At 48.7% G+C, this 21285-nt stretch overlaps 1 protein-coding gene across 3 annotated transcripts in view; it reads right to left on the bottom strand.

Annotated features, from left to right (window-relative positions):
- Positions 1-1682: 1682 nt before the first annotated feature.
- AOPEP (aminopeptidase O (putative)) overlaps positions 1683-21285 on the bottom strand; it is a 293840-nt gene continuing 274237 nt past the window's right edge. The window contains exons 12-15 of one of the 3 annotated variants that reach the window (XR_010024608.1): positions 7348-7434; positions 4955-5099; positions 3343-3479; positions 2168-2435 (exon numbers count right to left, since the gene is read on the bottom strand). Coding sequence is in view for 2 of the 3 variants with exons in the window: in XM_063110678.1 (XP_062966748.1) it covers positions 11644-12080 (437 nt within the window). In the remaining variant the exon portion in view is untranslated. Of the gene's footprint in view, positions 1771-2167; positions 2436-3342; positions 3480-4954; positions 5100-7347; positions 7435-11583; positions 12081-21285 lie in introns of those variants that run through there. The other 2 variants (XM_063110679.1, XM_063110678.1) reach the window with 2 other exon arrangements.

Below are 21285 nucleotides of genomic sequence, written 5' to 3'. Positions count from 1 at the left end.
TTCTCTCAGGAGATGCCGGCAGAGGGGACAAGGGAGGAAGGAGAAGCCAGGGAAGCCCGAGCAACAGGACTTCGGGGAAGCGGGGTTGCTGCAGAGAGCCTGCCGCCCAGACCTGGAGGCCTAGGCCACCTTGGCTTCCCCGACCTGGGGACACCACCTAGCCTAGGCAGGGTGCTCCTGTGCCTGGAGGCCAACACTACCCACAGGCCCCGGGCCAAAGCCGTGAGCTGAGTGCCTGGTTCCGCTGAGCCCCCACCATGGTAATGCTGCCTGTAGCCAGGGCCCGGGCGATCAGAGCAGAAGACGGCCTCTGGGAGCCCCACGAACAAGGGCACTGGTGGCTTTTGTACAAAATCCCAGCTGCTCAACAGCTTGGCTCTGCCCTAGTGTTTTCTAGAGACAGAGCACAGCTTTAACTTTCTGGAAAAACAAAACCCAATCAAACCACTGGGCCTGGGCGGCCCGCAGCTCCCAAGGTGTCCAGTGTGTCCACACAGCGGAGGCCTGGGTGCAGTGGCGGCCTGTGCTCCAGGGCCTGCTCCACCACATAGCGAGCCAGACCTGCTCCACCACATAGCGAGCCAGACCTGCTCACAAGAGCCGGGGAGAAGGCGTCGTTCACACTCAGTCTTCCCAAGGGCAGCGTTTCTTTACACTCCAAATCTACCAACCGCACGTGGACTCTTCCACCAACACAGCGCACATGCGACAGGCAGCATGGGAAGGTCCCCGGGGCCTCCGGAGGGCGCGCTCCCGTGCAGACAGCCCCAAGGCTCCCCCGCAGGCAGGCGGACTGCACCGCCCACGGCCCTTCTCCGGGCGGGCGTCTACACCACCCTTCCCCCGAACAGTAACCCCGAAGCTTAGTTTCCAGCTTTAAAAAAAACCAAACCAACCTTCAAATCAGTTGTGGGAGGAAGTGACCTCACCACAGATTCTCCTTGTGCCTGACACTGTACATTTTAGAAGACAGAGTGTCCCCACACCCAGACTGAGCTGTGCCTTTTACTTCCAAGGAATCACTTCTATTTCAGGTTCTAAGAATATCAACACTACCTTGAAAACTACAAAGAAACCAGTGAGGTAGGAAAGAATACCAGAGTGTGAAAATTCCCTTACACGTGTTTTCTTTTATCATAATTTTCAAAAAATACCAAATTCAGAAGCAAACAGGAATACAAAAGACCAAATCCATTACATTTTATTAATAATATTCTTATGCCACACTTTTACAAACAGGTAGTAAAATTCTGGAGAAATCTGAATATTGGACATATCAATCAAAATAATTCTGCAGAATGTTTTGAAAATGACCCAGAGGAGGACATCAAATGGCGTTCACCTGCCCCAGTCTACAGAAGCTGTGTGACTTTCTGGAGTTACAGAAATATCCATGTGCAGCCATATGCTCAGGTCTCCAGCTGGTTTTTCAACGTGCCTGAGGTACCTCTTGTCACTTGTGTGGAAGAACTGCCTTGCAGTCACAGAAGAGCTCTGACCCATCTGGTATCGGAAGGCGGCACAGCCAGGGTGGGGACAAAGGCAGCGGCACAGCCCCGCGAGGGAGGCTGCATTTATGAGCATTTGCCTTTTTATGTGCCTGGCTGAGACCAGCCTCTGGGAAAGAGAAGCACCGAGGCGAGAACACTGCTGCTGGCTGATGGCTTTAGCAGCCACACAATCCTTCCTTTGATGTCCAGGGTCACTATGATCCTTGGTCCCACCAGGGCTAGGAGGAGACATATGAAAGACAAGCTCGCCTGATCTTTCCTGCAAAGGAAACAGCAATAAAATTTACTGCCTGGCCACAACGTAGGAATTCTTGTAAATGAGCACCTTTGTGCGCCTTTGCTTTCCGCTTTGGAGAGAGGACTTTCATTAGAGGACAGGGTGAGACCCGGGCCCCATCTTGCAACCCCAGGAGCAGGCTTCCCAGCTGAGCCCTGAGCCATTCGCTTGGCTTACACATGGCCAAGAAACTCAGCCCACTGCACCTTAGGTGCCACTGACAAGACAGACACTGAAAAGGGAGCCCGCTTTACAGCAGCTTTGCTCTCCTGGCTTTTGGAAAGTCTAAACTCTCTGCATGTGAGAAGTGGGCACTGCCTCAGTCACACATGTGTGGGGCACACACCGCAGCCTGCCTGTGAGAGGGGGCGCTGCCCTCCATGTGGATGGGCTCCGGTCGCAGGAGCGCACACAGGTGGACACGGCTGCCGGGCCTGCTGCCGGACCGCAGGTGTCTTGGCGGGAGCCTCGGCACTTACAAACGGGAAGGCTTTGCTCAAGGGCTCGACTCCTGTTCCTGCTGAACTGAGCCAGTGTGTAAAATGAGAACTGATATCAGCTCAGTAGGCACCGGAGGGCGGGTCCAATTGACAGCCGGAGACACTTCCTCAGCAGGGCGCTGGTGCCGCTGAAGACACAGACCTGCGCTGCAAACACAAGAGACAGTTCACCGCGCTCGGGACAGACAGCAAGGACACACCCTCCTCCCGCGCAACCAGCCACCACAGGTTCCACACGACTTTTGCGAGGTGTTTGCTGTAGGAAGTTTTTGCCCCCGTCCATACATCTGCCCTTTCAGGCAGGTGCCTGACTAGGGAGCGTGCGTGCTTGTGGACCGCCTGGAGGACGGCGGCTGCGTGCCGGCGGGCGCTCTGCACAGGAGGCACATCCGGGCTCCTGCAGCGCTGCACTCGCACCCAGCTCTGCCCATCTCACCTTCTCTTCGGGTGCAGAACTTAGCCACTGTGAACAAAGCGGAAACCAGTCACTGTTCACCAATCAGCTAAGCTCTGCACCGCGCCAGAGAGGCCGTCGTGGGGCGTAACGAATGGGCCGGTGAGCATCTTCTGTGGCTGTTGGCTTCTTTTGTTTCCAAAGAAGAGCTACAAGATGCCTCTGTTCTCCGAACTGCAGGGAGAGAGCAACTACGGTTTCTGGAGGAGCAGCCAAGGTCATGGTTGCGTGGTAATCCCTGGCAATGTGATTTTAATCTTAAGTCACAAATCAGCATGCCAGGAACCCAAGCAGCCAGAGCACTGGAGTGCAGCACTGTGCCCCACGCACCTGTCCACAGGCACCAGCTTCCGCGGCGATGACACGGTCTCCGTGCCTGCTATACTAGCAAGGGGTTGACCTTGTTATGCATTTAGTTGACATCGTAAAGGTGTGATTTTTGAAATCAAAAGGACTCACAGGCAACCATAAAATGTCAGTGCAGCTTTGTAACTAACACGAGATGAAACCGCACTGACCAGCCACGTGGCAGGTTCTCTGAGAAGGCGGTTCTTGCTTGTAGTTACTGCCCTTAACCCTGGGGACAAGATGTCTCCTCACCATGGATGGACACTGAATGGTCTGGCACTCTGTAGGGGCCTCTCTCAGTTGGGAAGGGTCTCCCTGCTGGAAGCTGGGACAGGAGCCCTCACTGTTCAGTCCTGGCGGGGAGGGGTGCTCATGGCCCCGGCATTTGTCTAGGACGAAAGGGACAGGACGAAGATGGCAGAGGGGAGGCAAGGAAATGGCAAAAAGATGACAGTGAAGAGTCGTGACAGCCGTGAGACCCGCTGTGGTTCTCCAGGATTTAGAACAAAGGGGACAGGAGAATGCACGGTGGTCTTAGAGTTCACACACTTCAAATCACACAAATTCCCCATGAAATTAAAAATCTAAAGGGAAACGTGATTTATACCGATTACTGTATGAGGCTGGCTGCAGGACAACGGGCGACTGTTGCTCTTTTTGCCCCAGCCAGTGTGCAGCCGCCTGAGGGGACAGCAGGTGCCTGGGGCATCTGCTGCTGCAGCACAAGACACCCTCCTCCCGCGACCTGCTGCTGCAAGAATGTGGCCACACTGCAGAAAACTCCTCTTCAGTATCAGAATTCTTTCAAATAAATAAGATCCTTAAATATATTAGGCATAAATGTTTTTTATAACAGCAAAACATTAGAAGCAAACTAAATGTCCAACAATGGGTTACCAATATCAACACAAAATATTAAACATCCATTTAAACATTATATTTATAGAGAAGCTATATGACAACATGGAAAGTGCTTGAGATATACTGTTTTAAAAAAAGGTTGCAAAATTAGACATACTCTATTATATCATATAAAACCTTGAAGAAAAACTGAGAAGACAAAAATTATGATTGTTAGAGAAAAAAATACATTTATAATTCCTACAGTTCTACTTGTAAAACTTTATGTATCACTGCTAAATTACTTTAATAGTGTAGAAACCCACATTTAAAACTTAACTGCTGGGAAGTAAATATCACAGGTCAATTCCAGGTACAATTAACAGAGGAAGCAATTTAAATAATCTAGGGCTCTCGAGTCTGACATAAGACGGGGAGAAACTCTGCCCCAACACAGTGGGTTGAAAGATAAGGCCTATCGTCAGGACACATGGTCACAGAGCAAGCCTGTGGTGCATGTGGCTGGGGGGACCTCCTGCCAGCCTCGAAGGTCGGGTGCGACAACCTGAGGAAGTGCCGGTGCGTGCACGGTCCAGGGGAGGAAACTTGTGAGTGCAGAAGCTGGGATTCAGAGTCCCGCACCTGCCACAGCCCGACCTTGAGGACCGTGGATCTGTGCTCCCACTGGGCTTCCCATTGCACCTCCCAACCTGCTCATGATGTTCTCTACAGTTGTCGTTCCCATAAACTACAAACCCAGTGTGGCTAGAGCCCTTGTGCCTTCAAGTGGACAGCTTCTGCCTTCCAGCGCACTCCAGCCAGATGAGGCGCTCCGGGGCCCCGGCCTCACACTGCCCTAGGCACCCCACTGCCCGCTCTCCAAAGCCACCTGGCCAACGAAGGGGGCGGGAGCAGACCCTTGTGGGTGGCCCGAGCCCACCATTTAGCTTATTGATTTATTTACCTCCCAAAAGGAACACCTGGTTGGAACCAAACAATAAAGAAAGTAAAGGGAGAGAATCACCTCTTTAAAATAGCATCTCAGCCACCACCTCAGCTGAGGTTCTGTCCATCTGCTCCTTGACAAGCTCAAAGCATCTTCGGGCAAGCTGCTGCTGTCTGCGGTCCTCACCCACCATCAGCTCCCCATAGAGGTATGTGCCCATGGCCTGCAGGGCAGAGGCCAGAGAGCATTAGAAAAGGAGTTACACGCATGCATGCTGTCTGGGCTTACTTCACGTAAGCTTGCTGGTATAGAAATTACAAAGACTCTAGAAAGCATATGGATAGTTGGGTAGCTGTACTTCTGGAATCTGCAGATTTCTATTCCTGTCTCCTCTTTGTTCTTATCAAAACCCAAGGAATTTTTAGCAATCAATTCTTTCACCAGACTCTGGTGACTTCACTGGGGGCAGTGATGAGGAGCATTCATTCCCACAGTGCTGTGTCAGGAATGCTCTGCACAGAGACAGAGAGTTCCCATAATGACCACTATGGAAGACATGAGCGGCTGCTGCCACACATGGAACTCCTTCCCAGGAAGGTGTGTCTGAAGAGCAGGTGGATGAGCTCATTAAATAAGCCCATTGTCCACTGAGGAAATGACCATGGCACGCAGCAGTGCAGGCAGGAAGCTCGCCATGCTGCCCTGGAGGCCGCCTGTCCCTTCAGCCCAGCCTGTCACTTTCCCCTAGCCAGCCCACAACTGCAGCAGACACTGGCTTTCTGTTTTGAGAACAATGCTGCTAACACTCACATCCACACTTTCCCTACATTTTTAAAACAGACCATTATGTTCTGGAAGACCAAAGGGTCCCTTTGGTTCTGCTTGCTCTCTTGTTCCGAGCTTAGTTATGCCACAGATTACACTCTGCTGGAGCTAATTAAAAGAATCTCAAAGACAGCACAGGATAAAACTCAGTAGTTAGGGGTTCAAAAGTGCCTTCCCAACAAAGCTGAGATGCAGTGATGCTTCCTTGGCAAAGATCATGGTTCTAAATACACAGCAATGAATTCTGGTCTTCAGAACAGACCTCAAGTTGCTCTTACACTTTGTCCTTTTTATACTCCCATCTTCTTCCAAACACCTCTTACTCTACTGTGCAAATGTGACATTTCTTCTGGTACAAAGTCATGCGCTTTTCTTTGTGGGAATAAGGAGCCCTCACTGGTTGGCTGCCCCCATATTGAGAACCCATCAAAAGTCCCTTTGTCTGTCCCACCCCGCCTCCACCCCACAGTGCTGGGCAGACAGTGTGTTCAGAGGCACACTCTGGTGGGGAGGCAGGCAGGCGTACAGGAGGGCACGACATGTCACGTGTACTATAAACATCAGAGACGGCCAACAGGGATGTCTCCAAATACAGCCAGTCTCTCTCTCTCTCTCTCTCTCTCTCTCTCACACACACACACACACACACACACTCTCTCTCTTTCTCTCTCTCTCTTCCTGTGGGATCCTAGGATGGTGGCTGCCTTTCCTGGTGAATAGTGAGGAAAGTTCTCGCAGGAAAGAAACGCAGCTCAGGGATCGGCCTGGCATGGCAGGTGCAGATACAGCATGAGACTGCTCCAGCCAGCCAGGGCTTCCCCCAGTCTAACCTTCACATGTCCTCCAAGTTAGGGCCACTGGAAACACGGACAGACAACAGGGCACTACTAAGCCACAAGCTTGGCCTGAGGGATTCTGGAGATTCTGTGAAGCCTGAGCAGCTTCATTTGATGATGCTGTGTCCACAGCCAGCTGTGGAACCAAGGGCACTTTTAAGATAAGTAACTCAGTGCTTTAAAGGTGTAGTGGACTGAATTATGTCCCCCCAAAACTCATGAAGCTTGACTTGTATCCCCCAAGTTTTATGTATTAGAAACTTAGCCCCCACTGTGACTGTTAAGAGGGTGAGAAATCCTATTATGGTAATTGAATGGTGGGGCCTTAAAGAGGTGATTGGATTGTAGGACCATGCAGTAGTGAATGGATTAAAAACAGTGGTCCGGGGTGTGGTTCTGAGGGCTTTTAAATGAGAGGAGAGTCCGTTTCTCTCTCCCTCTGCTCCACCACTTTCACATTGTGATACCCTGCGTCACCAAGACCCTCACCAGCTGTGCTCCCTGGACTTTGGACTTCTGAGCCTCTGAAACTGTAAGCAATAAATTTCATTTTCTTCTAAGTCACCCAGTTTCAGGTATTTTGTTATAAGCAACAAAAATGGACTACTACAAAAGGGAACTAAGACAGATGGAAAAACAGCTCAAAAGTCCAAGTGTTACGTAAGATCGTACTTAGTCCTTAGTCTTTCAAAAATATTTAAAATATTCGTTATCAAAGAGATGTCGAGAACCTGGGTCCCTGTATGAACTGCACCTTCAGCCAGGGGACAGCATTTATAGAATCTCCACCTGCTGAAAAATGAAACTGACCTGATCCTCCTGCAGGAATCTCTCCACGTGTTTATATGCTTTTGTGTACTTGTGCTTAACAATGAGTTCACACCACCGATGGCGAACCTTAAGAAACAAGAGAAAATCCAGTAAGCAACAAACTGATAGGATTGCTTAGTCTCATTAGTTCAATGACAAAGAGTATTATTAAAAATATTATGTTGTATTATAAATGTTATTAATATTATATCATATTATAAAAAGTTACTCTGAAGTATACCAGCATTGTTGACACTTTTAAATTTCACTGTAGTTTAATTTCTTTTTTAAAGAATGGAACCCCATTCTTAATTAGGAGGGCTGTTGGTCAACTTTAGGGGGAAAGCTCATGTTTCAGTTAGGTGTTTCGCTCTTTCAAACAGGATTTTGCAGACAGCATAAACGCAGACAGGAACTGGGAAATTCGGCGCGTGTATACCGTCCAGGCTGCCGGCGCCCCTCCCTGCAGCATGCTGTCAGTGAAGTTTCCCTTAAAAGCCATGACCCCTTAATGTCCCTGTAATGGTCGCCTTGGCTCAATGCTGCTGACTGTAACAAGCATGGGAAGCGGAAGCCGCTGCTCTCTGAAGTGCTTCTGTGGTTTCGGGGCTGGAGCGAGCAGGACGCCCTCGAGGTGGGTTGTTCCTGCGGCATGTCCATGAGAGCACTGTAGGTTTGCACTATGTACTGAAACTAAAGCTACACGTACGTGCCATTCTTTTAAAAGATTCACTTTACTAAAGGTTTACCTGCAGGAATTTGCCAGAAAACTCCCAATCCACAGACACTACTAGAAGAGGCTGGTCCAGCACTCACTGGCTGCCGTCTGCACATAGAGGTGGGGCCAGCGGGCCAGGGTGTTCCCTGCAGCCAGGGGCAGGTAGCATTTCTTGAGGCTTCTTCAGGCACATTCTTTACAAGGAGATTCTATCCGAATCTGCTTCTGAGAATCCAGTGCCATGCCTTTTTCCACTGCATCAAAGCCCTCTCAAGGATACCCAGCGAGCAGTCCACCACTTTACACTAGATTACTGGCTCAACATTAGCCATACACGGAAGTGACTATGTGCCTTTTCAAAAAGCCTCCTCGTGTCAATCCTTATCTTCACTGCCTTTGAAAGAGGGAGACACTTCACAGTAATACAATTTAGGGCAATAAGAAAACATAAGCAATTTCATCATTTTGTCTAGGGCCCCTATAAATTACATCATTACCCACTGACCCAGCTGGATCTCTCCTTTAATGTACTATAAACTAAAATTACACACAAACCATCCAGAATGAAGGTAAGAAACAAATATTTTGCACAGAATCTTTCCCCGAGGCTATAGTACACACTGAGACCAGGGGCTAACTCAGGAATCCTGCTGCCCTTTGCCCACAGGCAGCCAGGCCCTTCGAACTTCTGCCGCAGGGTCCCAGCATGTCTTTCCATCCACTGAGGAATCGAGAGGCTCAGGGAAAAGAGCTGATGGCCAGGGACCTCCACAGTGCAAGGGGAACAGGTCAGGACCGTGGAGCTTTCTGTCTTCAACAAACTGTTCTTTCCTGTAGGGCCAGGAGAAATGAACAGCAGACCATAAAAGGGAAGGAAACTCCTGAAATATCCTGAGCAGAAAGAACAAGTGAGCCGAGCTCGAGAAGCCAGCTGTGACAACGATCCAGTCGGAGGAAGCTGCCCATGGGGGGACCCTGCCCCCAGTGTGCAGAGCAGAAGAGAACCCAACCAGCCCTCCTTGGCCAGAGGCCTCTGCTCCTCGTCCTCTCCCAACCTCAGTGTGCCTCACACACCACCAGCCACATCTGCACACAGCAGAGGCATCTTTTGTTTGTGAGTTTGTGAAAACGGATGCCAGCTCCCCATGGTTAGGAGAAGGGGGTCTGGTGGGACGACGACACATGGACAGAGTGGACAGCCGAGGAGCTAGGACCCTGGGATGAGCCTCACTTCTCTCAAGTGCAAAATGGGACTAACACTTGTGCCAGCTTTCAATTAGAAGCACAGACACGTATGAGCACTGTCAGCATCGAAGTGCTCTGGTGACCTGTACTGTGTGACCTGACCACACTGCGCCTTTCACAATGAATGTTCTTTGTCACTCTAAACCTGGAAGAGGCCACTCCCTACCTGGACCCAGACCCCTCCACACTGGCGATGGCAGGAAACCACTGGGGAGTGGAGCCACAGAGCATTCAGAAGCAGGTCTTCGAAAGGAAGCTGTCCATCCTGATTGCTCATAATTAATTAATTAATGGGGGTAGTTGTCAACCTTTCCTTAACTTACCGTCAGGTTAACAATAAGCAACAGGCACCTTGCATACACCTGGGATGACACCTGCACCCAGTAGGCATGCCACCACCTCTCTGGTCCCGAGCTTCCTCCCACAGCACCTGGGTGGGGGGACAGAGGCCTCCCTCCAAAACTAGGAAGAACTTTATTCTTCCAGGACCCTCTCTTTGCCGAGGGGAGTGCTGGAAGCCAGCCAGGAGCTCACTCAGAGCCCCGAGGCACCATGCCATCTTGTACTTAGGAAACCAGAGCCTGGAGGCCCTTCCTGTTCCCCTGGGCTGGAGGAACAGATGACTTGGACTCCTGGGGAGAGCAAACTGAGGCCACCTGCCCCAGAGGGCTGTCCCACCAGTGGAGCAGCTACTCCTGCCAGAGAAACAATGTGTCTGTCCCTCTTGTCTTCTCCTAAGCCTGGAGGAAGCAGGAAGGGACTGCTCTGGAGGTCAGAGAGGAACACGGAACAGACCCTCTCCCAGCTGTAGGCTGCTGTGGCCACGAGCCCAGACTCAGGCAGGAGATCCAAATTTTAAACTGGATGATGGGAAAAGTTGTGGCATCTGTGCTAAATGGTGGTGAGGCCATGGCTCCCGGGAGATTGGACGAAGCCCAGCTGGGAGCAAAGATGGGAGAAAAATACAATTGTTTCATTTTAGACCCAACCAAATTGGACTGATCAATAAACAGCCACACCCCCAAAACAAAAATTAACTTCTATTTCTCACCTCTTCACACTAGAACTTTTCCTAGATTAATCTACAAAGTAACTATAAGAAGGTCTATCTGCCTATCCTGGTCCCCAGAAGCTGATCCTCAGTCCCTGCTGTGGAGGCAGCCACTGTGCCAGTTGGTCTCACACCAGTCCTCTCTCTCCTTTCCCTCCTGCTTAACAGAAATAACAGCACGGCTCGCATCAACCTGTACCCTGACTGAAAAAACACACGTAACAGAATATCCTGACTTACCCCCACCCCTGGCTGAAACAGCTGCAGGGTGTTCTGCTGCACCATCTCTTACCAGCCCTTACACGTGGACACTGCCTGTTAGCAGTAAAGACTGAGACACATCCCAGTGTCTGTGTGCTAAATTCCTAGATGTGGAGTTTCTGGATCGAACAGCATGAACACCCTCATTCTCGCAGACGGCTAGAGTGCCTTCTAGGAGGGTGCAGCCGTCTGCACTTCTGCCAACAGTCTATATGAGTTTGCACTTCCCTGCCCCGTCGCCACCACTGGGTTAAGTTTCTGATAAGTGAAAAAGTATCCACAGGGGTAGTCTGCTTTTTAATAAAAGGAGGGCTTAAGAAAGGGTCTATTTTAGGGACAGCAGCCAGGGACGGTGAACTACAGGCACAGTGGAAGCTGTCATTACAGAATGGTCTCAAAGGACGGGGCGGGGGGGTTGCTTCTGGAACAGAGAGAGCACTAGAGTCCTGGGAGAGTCCCCCCCAGTGGGACCCACCAGAAGCCAGAGGACAAGGAGCCCGGGAGCAGTCACTTCAGGGCAGCATGGATGTTCTATTAGGAGTGAGGTTGAGCAGTTTTTCCATGTGTATAAAATCCTTCCCACTTAACTGTTCACATCCTTTCCCATTTTTTTCCAATTGGATCATTGGCTTTTTCTAGTTAATTTGTTGGATGTTTTTGAATATGAGGGAAATTAGCTTATCTCTGATTAAATTGCAAATATTTTCTCCAGTTTGTCAATTTGTCTTTTTGACTTTGTTCATGGCGGTTTTGCTTGTATTTCTGAATTGTATGTAGTTTTGTTAATTTTTTCCTCCCATGGCTTCTCAATTCTGTTCATTTGGTTTTCATGTTTCTTGGGTGTATGAGGACGCACAGGCCAAAACCAAACTCTACACTCTAAACACTCACATTTCATTGTGCTTGAACGGTCAACAGAGTTGAAAAATTTAGTAACTTTCTGAACAGTGATTAAAATTCAAGTCATTCTACATCATGCTAGGAACCCTCTGAAAGCGGGGAGTCAGCGTACGTTTTAGCCCTAAATCCCACCAACCCCGTTGACCAGACCAAGATGTAAGCAGTTAAGGAAAAGGGCAGCGAGAGCAAGTGTGGGAGGAGAGGAGGGCGGGTGAGCAGAAAAGAGTAAGAGCGCAGGACCAGGGAAAGGGCCGGAGAAGCCAGAAGATGCAGAGCTGCTCCTAGTGGCGAGGCGCAGGATCCTGGGCACCTGCAGTGCCTGTGCCCCCGTTCCGGCTGCTTCCTGACAGATCTGCGCCTGGCACCTGGCCTGCCAAGAACTTGCTCCTCTTTTCCCTCCTGAGTGGCCAGCGCAGACAGCTGGCGACAGACAAGCAGCTGGGCCTGGAGGTGGCAGGGCTGGCGCAGTCCAGAGTCTGGCGAAGATGGCGAGGGTACTCCTCCACCAACGGCCCTGTGGAGGGTGATGTACGGTAATCCACACAGAGCACCTGGCTCCTGGCACATGAAGGATAGGACAGTGACAAAGAAAAAGGAGAATCTGAGTCTCTGGATTCTTCCCACGTCGGTGCAATGAAGTTGACTCTTACGTGATATACAGGTCCTTGAATACTTTGATCTAATAAAAATTACTTTGAAAATCTACTTTTCAAAGTTTTCTGCTCAAGGGACACTTTAAACAGAAAAATGATGTGAGTGTTGCCCTTACTTAGTGCACGAGTGGGTTTTAACACAGAGATTCTATTACACCATTGGAAATGAAGTCCAGAACTCTCCAGGTTCCTGAAGCCCCCCAAACAAAAGGCACCGAGTGCACAGATGTCAATGCCCTCCCAGGAGTGCCCGCTGCAGAACTCTGAGAGGGCTGGGTGCAGACAGGTCTTAGAATTTGGGGTGGGAAGAATGAATTGTAGTCAAATAGAAGCCAGCACATCAGACCCACATCTGATGACAGAGAAATTCAATCCTCAAGTAATCCAAGTAACGGCTTGAAGATGGCAGACCCCGCCCCCACCAAGGGACTGCCACCAGAAGGATGGGGTGCGTCTGTGGTAACAGGCCTGAGGCCTCTGGGAGATCCAAGCAGACATGCAGTCTAGGTATCCAAAAGGCATTTTGCAGGAGACGCGCACAGGCTCTGGCTAGGAGGCTGGTGACTCATTTACTTCAAACACATTCACTGCAGCCAACAACGTGACAGGCATCGGGGAAACATATGGGACAGTGATGGCCAGTACAGGCACGTGTGCGTGTTCATGTGTGGAACAAAGCCATGCACGTGTATATGTATACATGTGACTACACACGTGGAAGCAAAGGTGTTATCTTTCAATGCTTTCCCTCGCCGTACACAACACGTTCTGATGCTTCTTTTCTTTCTTTCTTAAAGCTGGTTGGTGGCCCGCTATATTGGTTTCGTGACCCACTGTGTCTTGACCGCCCCATGGTGTGAAAACTATGCACTGGTCTCCAGCGTCCTGTGCCTGGCGCTGCTCCCTGCGGCAGTTAGACGGCTCTGACCCCTCTGGCTGCTGTGGGGCTGAGTGAGGTCGCCCTTGGGAAGTGCTAGGACAGCGACCCCCACACGGTAAGTGCTTGTCATCTCAGCAGCAGCAGTATGCTTCTGGCTTTCTTTTCTACTGCCTAAGTTCTATTATTGGTTGATTCTATGAAAACCTGGGCGATGAACACCGAGGAAGCATCTGTGAAGTGACGGAACCACAGAGCAAGGTGCCGGTGAGATGCTCACTGAGGTGGCAGCAGCCGCGCTGAGGCAGGGACACGCTGCGGAGACTCCAGCAGCAGCGGGTCAGCGCCCTGGGAAGCTGGCCCTTTCCATGGCAACCCCTGAGAAGTACATCCAGGGGCTGGCATCTGGGAGTTTTCCAAACCACGTGGACAGAAAGGCCACTTAGCCTCGCCACAGCAGCAGCCCCAGCTGCGCTGTGTTTTTGCCTTTCCAATACAGTTATGCCACCGCCAGGCTTCGCCCCACATGACTGCGGTGGCTCAAAGGCCACAGCTGAAGCCTGCTCTTCTGACTTCCAGCCCCACATACAAAATGGCACCAGCCTGGTGGAGTCCTTTATATTCCCAAACCACATGTCAGATTCAGCTCCCAAGTCCCATGACCACAACCCTAACTGGACCGTGCGGGAGAGGGGGCCTCCCCCTCATTTCACTGCTCTCTCCTGGAAATGGGAGAGAACAGCAGCTAGAGGACAACCCCATACCCCACCCTGTGCTCTTTTCAACCTGAGGCATCTGAATGTGTCCAGAACCAGTTTCCTATTAAACTCTAGAACAGGGGTTGACATCTGTTTTCTGTCAGGGGCCAAAGCAGCCCTAGACAATGTGTCAACAAATGGGCGTGGGCGTCTTCAGATAAAATGTTATTTACAAAGACCCTGGTGGGCTGCTCTGGCCCAGGCTATGGTCTAGAAGGCTCTAGAACAGAAGCCCACACTGCAGGTTCCCGAGCACAGAAGGCGGTGGCTGCCAGAAGGCGCTCACTCCATTAAGCCCATCAGCACGATGTCACCAAACACAGAAACAGGGTGAAACGTGCGCAAGTGGCCCGTGAGTGGACTCGGCCAGCTTCAGTGCGGTCCAGCCAAGAAACCGAGGGTGTTCCTGAACGCTGGCCCGATGCCCCAAGTCCTATTACTCCCTCTGCAGGTCACATTTCCTCCGTAAATTTCCACCAGAAGCGTGCGCTGGCATCCACTCAGAAATGGAGGTGGGCGAGCAGCGGCCACGGCTCCAGTCAGGCTGGCCAGGCGCCCAGGAAACGCGGCCTTCAGGAGAGACCCCCGCTGCCTGGCCGGCTGCCCCTTCCCAGGTGATGACATAGTAGGAGCCCCTTCCCAGCCCAATTCTCAGTGCTCTTTTACAGCTATTTTCTCAAGGTTTTTTTGTTTTTTGTTTTGTTTTGTTTTTTAAACGTCAATTTTAGTGTTTTCACGAAGCAACTACAGAGAAATAAAAATTCTTATGCGGGAATACTCCCCGCAGCCTGCTTATGATCTCGTAGACTAATTTCCCAAAGTGGTTTTCAAACTTTTCTTAAGTATAAAATTCTTTTAGCTTGTTATAAAAATGCTATAAAGACACATTAAAGGGAAGAATATAATTAGGTTCTTCAAACAATTTAAATCCTCATGTCAGGTAGGAAAACACTTTTAAATTAAATAGTAAATTCCTTTGCGGGGTCCTGGTTCCTTGGAAGTGGAGTTTGAAAACCAACGTCTTATAGAAGAGTATTTGTGCATGAAAAATAAATGGAATCACCAGAGGCTGAGCCAACATTGCTACAGGCGTAAGACACAACAGATTAGTTCTAGTCACTTGGCCAACTCCCCCAACTTGGGTCTGGTAGCCACTCTACCACCAACAAAGTACAAGAGACCCCCCGCCCCCCACAGCCCTGAGCCGGGGCTCACGCGGGGCACACTCAGCACCGTGCTTCAAAAGCATGTATGGCTCCTGGGGGCTGCTTTCCTTGCTTTACTTTTAAACAGTTATAAATTATAAATAGATAAGTTCACACAAGTAGAGAACCCTGTGTATATGAAATTCCAGCCACTCATGCCAAGTTCACTTGTGACCCTTACAACAGCAGCAATCAATATAGATATGCTAGTGTTTTTCCTCTTCTCCACTTGCCACTATTGGAATCACCAGCATGGTACAGCCCACATATTTTCATTAAAAAGCAACTGCAGGGCATTCCCTCCTGTTCATACACTGCAGAAAGAAAGTCTCAAGTGTGTCCCAATAGCCTTCAGCCTTTTAACAGCAGGGACGAGGATGCCTGCTGTGGCCCTATCCCATGTAGGACACCCGTTTACTTGAGTGATGAGACCCACATCACCTAACTCATCTCTTCAGCCCAGAGTCCATCAGCTCCCCCTGTCCCCAAGTATCTCTGTCACAGAATTGGCTTTCACATCCATTCCAGCTCATACTGCTCTTTCCTTCTTCACTGATTTGATGTATTTATTTGCACTAACGTGCAAGCTTGGTGAGAGCAGGGGCCTTGCTGGCCTTTAGGCCATCTCCGGGCCCTGTCTCAGTGCCCAGCACACAGTACATGCTTGATAAATATTTCTGAATGAATGCACCACTTTTGAAAACCTGCAATGCTTTTCAGCTACTTTGAAATTATAATGCACAGTTGGAAGCTATAGAATGCTTTGAAGAATGCCACCCATCCTATTTATGACAGGAAGCACTCCCCCCTTCTTTTCAGTCCTTTTGATTTTGAAATTTACTGTTGAAGGGGAAAAAAAAAATCTGTCCAGGGAACATGATCCGGGAAGCCCATTAAACGTCATTTAGAGTTCCATTTTATATCTGTAAACAGAAAGACCAAGGCTTATGGCTTTTGTAAGTTAATAAGTCTACAGTGCAATAAACAAACCTGCTTTTTCAATTTGTGTCCTTAAATTAGATTTAACTTGGCTTTAAAGTGGGTTTACTGCCAGAGAGTGGGGACGCCTCTGCAGAGCAGCTACGAGGCAGACAGCATTTCCAGCCGAGGGCAGTGTTCTGGGGCAGGGTACGCCTACCTGCTCGTTCTCATGAGAAAAGCCTAGAGAACTGTCGGCTGCACGGCTGTCATGTAAGGACTGGCAACATTTGTGTTCTGATCCTATCACTTCTTTTCTCTCTCACCTTTTTACTGTCCCTCACTCTAAAGGGGGGGGGACCATGAATGCTGTTACACTAAAAGGAATTAAGTGACTTTATCTGCTGCCGCAAAGCCAGGTTAGTACATCCCTAGGCTGAGGCTTCAGGAAACAAAGGAGGTATCGGAAGCTTTACTGCCCTCGCTGGAGTCGGTCCTGAAGCTCCTGTCTGTACCCTGACTGGCTAGAACTAGAGCAGGCACAAGGCGCAAAATGGGGCTGTCACACTCGACATGAGCGTGGAGAGGACAGCGAGGATCCACACGTGACATCTCGTGTGTGATCTCAGGCAAACCCCAACCTTCCTTCGTTTTCCTATAGACAGACTACTTTAATGACAATAACGCAGTTAACAGCAACTGGCTCCAAAAAGTAGAACCCAGGAGCCCGCATGGGGCCCACCCTGAAATATGGGCAGTCTGCCTGCCTTCCCTACCCTGCTGCTCACTGATGGCCGCATGTGGCACTGTGTAATTGTGAACTGAGCAGATACACACTCCAACCCTCTTTCTCCATCTCACTAACACGTGACACACGGCCTTCACTGAAAAGAAGACTTTCACTGTTGACAGAAACAGTGACCGGGCACCTCCTCTGATGAGCTCAGAAGGGACATCGTGCCTTCCCACTTTCCCTAGAGGTGAAGCCGACCCTGGGGGATCTCACCAAGTCTCCCCAAAAGGCTTGCTCTCTCCTGAAGGGCTTAGTTACTCCCACTGCCTTGTTGTATCAGACACAAGATCTAGGAAAAGTCATCCTCCAACATGTAAGTACTGGGAACTGAGGATAAAGTGGTTAACAAAACAGACAGGCCCTTGCCTTTCTGGTGCCTATAACAGTTCACTATAAAGTTTAAGAAAAACCCAGTAAACCAGCAAGTGCAGACTTGTATGTTGGTGACAAATACCATGAAAGGACATGTGGTGCGAGGAGGAGAGTGGGCTGGGGCGGGGACATGGTCAGAGAAGACACCCTAAGAGGGGGCCACGCAAACAGAGACCTGAAGGAGGAAACAAGCCAGCAGCATGGGCATCCTGAGCCCAGCCAACTCCTAGCCACACCACGTGTTGCACAGAAAAAGTCAATCTTAATGGCTATTTCTTCCAATACTTTTCTTTACAGGAGCTAGAGAAATAAGAGTTTTAAAAATAATACCCAAGCCTTAAATGTAAAAACTAAAATTATAAAACTCTTAAGCAACAACAACAAAACACGAGATAAACTGACTTCATCAAAGTTGAAGCCTTGGTGCTTCAAAGGATGCCATCAAGAAGGTGAAAAGACAGCCCCACAGGATGAGAGGGTGTTTCTATAAATCATGTTTGATAAGAAACTAGTATCTAGACTATATGAAGAACTATCATAACTCAATAATGAAAAGGCAAACCAATTTAAAAATGAGCAAAAGGTCTAACTAGATATTTCTCCAAAGACAACAAGAAATGGTAAGTCCGTGGAAAGGTGCTTATTAGCATCATTAGACTGTAGGAAAAGCAAACGAAAACCACACTGAGCTACCACTTTGCATCCAACAGGATGGCTAAATAAAAAAGACAGACAACAGCAAGTGTTAGCGAGGATGCAGAAAAATTGGAACCATCAAACACTGCTGCTGAGAAAGTAAAATGATGCAGACACTTTGGACAACAATCTGGCAGTTCCTCAGAAGGTTAAACACAGTTACCACGTGACTCAGGAATTCCACTCCGAGGTGTACACCCAACAGAAGTGAAAACGTGTCAACACAAAATCTTATACACAAATGTTCACAGCAGCATTACTAGTAATAGCTAAAAAGTGGGGACAATCTAAATGCCCGTCAACTGAAGAATAAACAAATACGGTCTATCCATGTGACTGGAAGTATTTGGCAATAAAAAGGAATGAAGTACTGATACGTGCTACAAACAAGAATGATCTCTGAAAACATGCTAAGTGAAAAAAGCCAGTCACAAAAGACCACGTATTGTATATGATTCCATTTATGTGAAAGAACAGGCAAATCTCTGGAGACAGAAGGATTACTGGTTGCCTAGCATGGGGGGCTGGAGGCACTAGGGATGACAGCTTAAGGGTACTGGGTTTCTTTGGGGGATGACAAAAACGTCCTACGATTGATTGTGGTGATGGCTGCACAACTCTAACTATACTAAAAACCACTGAATTGTATACTTTAAATGGGTGAACTGTACAGTATGTAAATTATATCTCAAAAAACTTGTTATTAAAAACAATTATTCCATGCATTCTATTCCTAAGAAAAGCTACCTGGTGTCCTGAGAGCCAAGGCCATGGGGACGGGCTCAGCTCTGGGCTGCTGGCTTCTGGCTGGCTGATTCCCTGATGCCTGGAGACTTCCTGTGCTCAGCCTGGGCATCTGCTTCTACCCACAGATGGGCAAGACCACTTATCTATGGAACACAGTTCCATGTGGTCAAGGTTGCAGCAAAGCAACGTGCAGACTGAGCAGCGGGGAAAAAAAAATCCCTTTTAGCACCCCCCACAAAGTTTAGCTAGTCCCTTCTGTGTTTCTGTTTTTTAATTTCATACCCTGCCACCCATGCAAAATACCACCAATTGCTGGCACAGCAGGCCCAGGGGACACGCCTCGGCTTGCTGACCCTGTGGGAGCTGCCTGCACATGGGAGGCAGAGCTCACATTCTGTCTGCGCTGCACAGTTCCCACAGTTCCGAGGTCAGACACAGTAGACTGTCCATTGTGCTTGCTCTGGTACCACAGCAAGGAAGGCATGCAGGAAAGGACCACAGGGAAGAAAAGCAACCTGGAAAGACACTGAGAATTCTGGCCAAGTGAACACTCTATTTTAGGGTATTTAAGGTACACTTTACATTTGAATATGGTTCAATTTACAATTGTGAAAGAAAACAGCAGTGTTCAAAGACAACTGTGCATTTTTTTTGGCGTGGATTTCAGAAAAGTAATCTAACATAAAAATATGTAGAGCTATACAGAACCCAGAAGCACCAATAAAACCCCATGTGTTGACATCACTCGAAAGACAAGATGAGATGTAGCTGGTTTCTTGGCTATACTGGACGAAGAGCATCAGGGCAATGTTATTTAGACCCCAGAAAAAGTCTGTTCAGACTGGGGGATACACCTACAGCAAGAGCAGTAATGCCCTTAAGTCTTCACAGGCAGCTGCACGATCAGCCCAGCTGCTAAGTATATTGGAGGAAGCTAACAGCGGGAAACAGTAAGTGACCGGCGACTTTTCTAATAAGGTCTGGCTGAACCTGTAGCTAAAGCCCCACCTATTAAGTGCTCTCTTTTTTTTTAGTAGATAAATTCTAAACTAATTATTTATTTTAAAGGCCTTTTAAGAAAAATTAGCCAGATTGGCTGTCCATGGCTCATTTTTTTTTCTCTACCTTCACTCATTTAACAAACATGTGACCAGTCACAATGTGCTATAACAACTCATGGTAAATAAAACACAGTCCCTAGCCTCAGGAACAACAGAGGGCTACTAATCTAAAAAATGAAAGTTCTTTACTTTGTCATTTTAAATCAACTTTAAAACCAAATCCCTTTATCACAGTATAACAGGGGTGACTCTATCTGTTGCAGGTTTTCCACAGAAAAGTTCCAGGGGCACTAAACTGAACAACAAAGAAAGAAACCTAAGAAAATAAATACGTAGATATATCATCCTCATTTAAAAAAGAAAATGGTCTGAAACATTGATTAAATGTTTCACAGACCAAATACGAACAAAAAATACACAAATATAATCAAAGAATTACATAAGAACTCTGTTCTTCCCCATATCATAAAAGGCACATAGTTTAAAAAGATACGTCTAAAGCAACTAAAGAAAATTACCCCATCCCCCTTTTCAATCTATACCCACCCAGCTTTTAAAACTCTAGAAAAGGAATTATTATACTGCCATGTGGCTTTTTAGAAAACTGATTATAAGTCACACTATTTATAGGTTACATTCTAAAGTTCAGATTATCAGCACCCAACTTCTTGATTTTCAGCCTGAGCTTGACCACATCAAGGAGCCAATGAGCCAGATCCCCTGTACCTGAAAAGATACTATGACAAGTGGCCAATGCTAAGTAATCTGTGAGCTGCCAGCTAGAGGAGGCACCTGTCCCTCTGCCCTTCCGGGACCGCCCTGTCATTTTCACTCTGGAAAACCATTTCACTAACTGCCACACACCATTCTGACCCTCCACAATGGTCTCCTCTTTTATGTTCAGTGTGAACACCGCCCTGTGGGGCTTCGTTCCACGATGGTGCCTCCTGACAATGCTGGAGGATGACCTGTGAGCCAGCTGGCTTGGTAATGAGGTCCCAGCTCTGCCTGCACCCAGGGCAGCCAGTGGAGAAAAGGGAGGAGAGGTGAAGGGTGCTGCCATGGTCTCGGGCATCACTGGGATGGAGCCGGCACTCTGGCACTGGGCCTACTTGTAGGCCTTGGTGTCCCACACAGTCCCACTGGCACGGAGGCTTGGTGCCAGCACTGCGGGCTACCACAAACCCAGTACCAGAGTGGGGACACGGCTGGGTGCTGCTCTCACACACGATGATTACAGCATCTGATGGCAGCAAGGCCATAGATTCTGCCTTTATTATGTAACTTAGATGCTGCATCAAGATGGACAAAAGAGGAAGCTTCAAAGTTCAGTCCACTGAGTTTGAACAAATATAAACTGCTGAACATCTGAAATGGCAGCAGGGCCTGAAGAGATTACATCTAACCTTTCCCCTAAACCACAGTACTCTGGGAGAACATAAAATAGCAATGCCTCATTTGTTTGTAGCCAGAATGCTACAAAAAAGCAACCAGGGGAGAAAACAGGAACAAGGAGCTATGATGGCAGGGAATAGGCCCCCCTGAACACTTTGCAGCTCCAAGACCCCACGATGCAGCAGTCCGCGGAAGTTGTCTTGAAGGGGAAGACTTTTAGCATTAAAAGGAATGAGGAGAATCACAACCAAAGATCAGTTTTAGAATCTGGAGATGCAATACCTGGCC

Source organism: Cynocephalus volans, chromosome 10, assembly GCF_027409185.1.
Source record: "Cynocephalus volans isolate mCynVol1 chromosome 10, mCynVol1.pri, whole genome shotgun sequence".
Taxonomy (NCBI): Eukaryota; Metazoa; Chordata; class Mammalia; order Dermoptera; family Cynocephalidae; genus Cynocephalus; species Cynocephalus volans.
The sequence above is the reverse complement of the archived record's forward strand: the minus strand, read 5'-3'. Positions and strand labels throughout refer to the sequence as shown.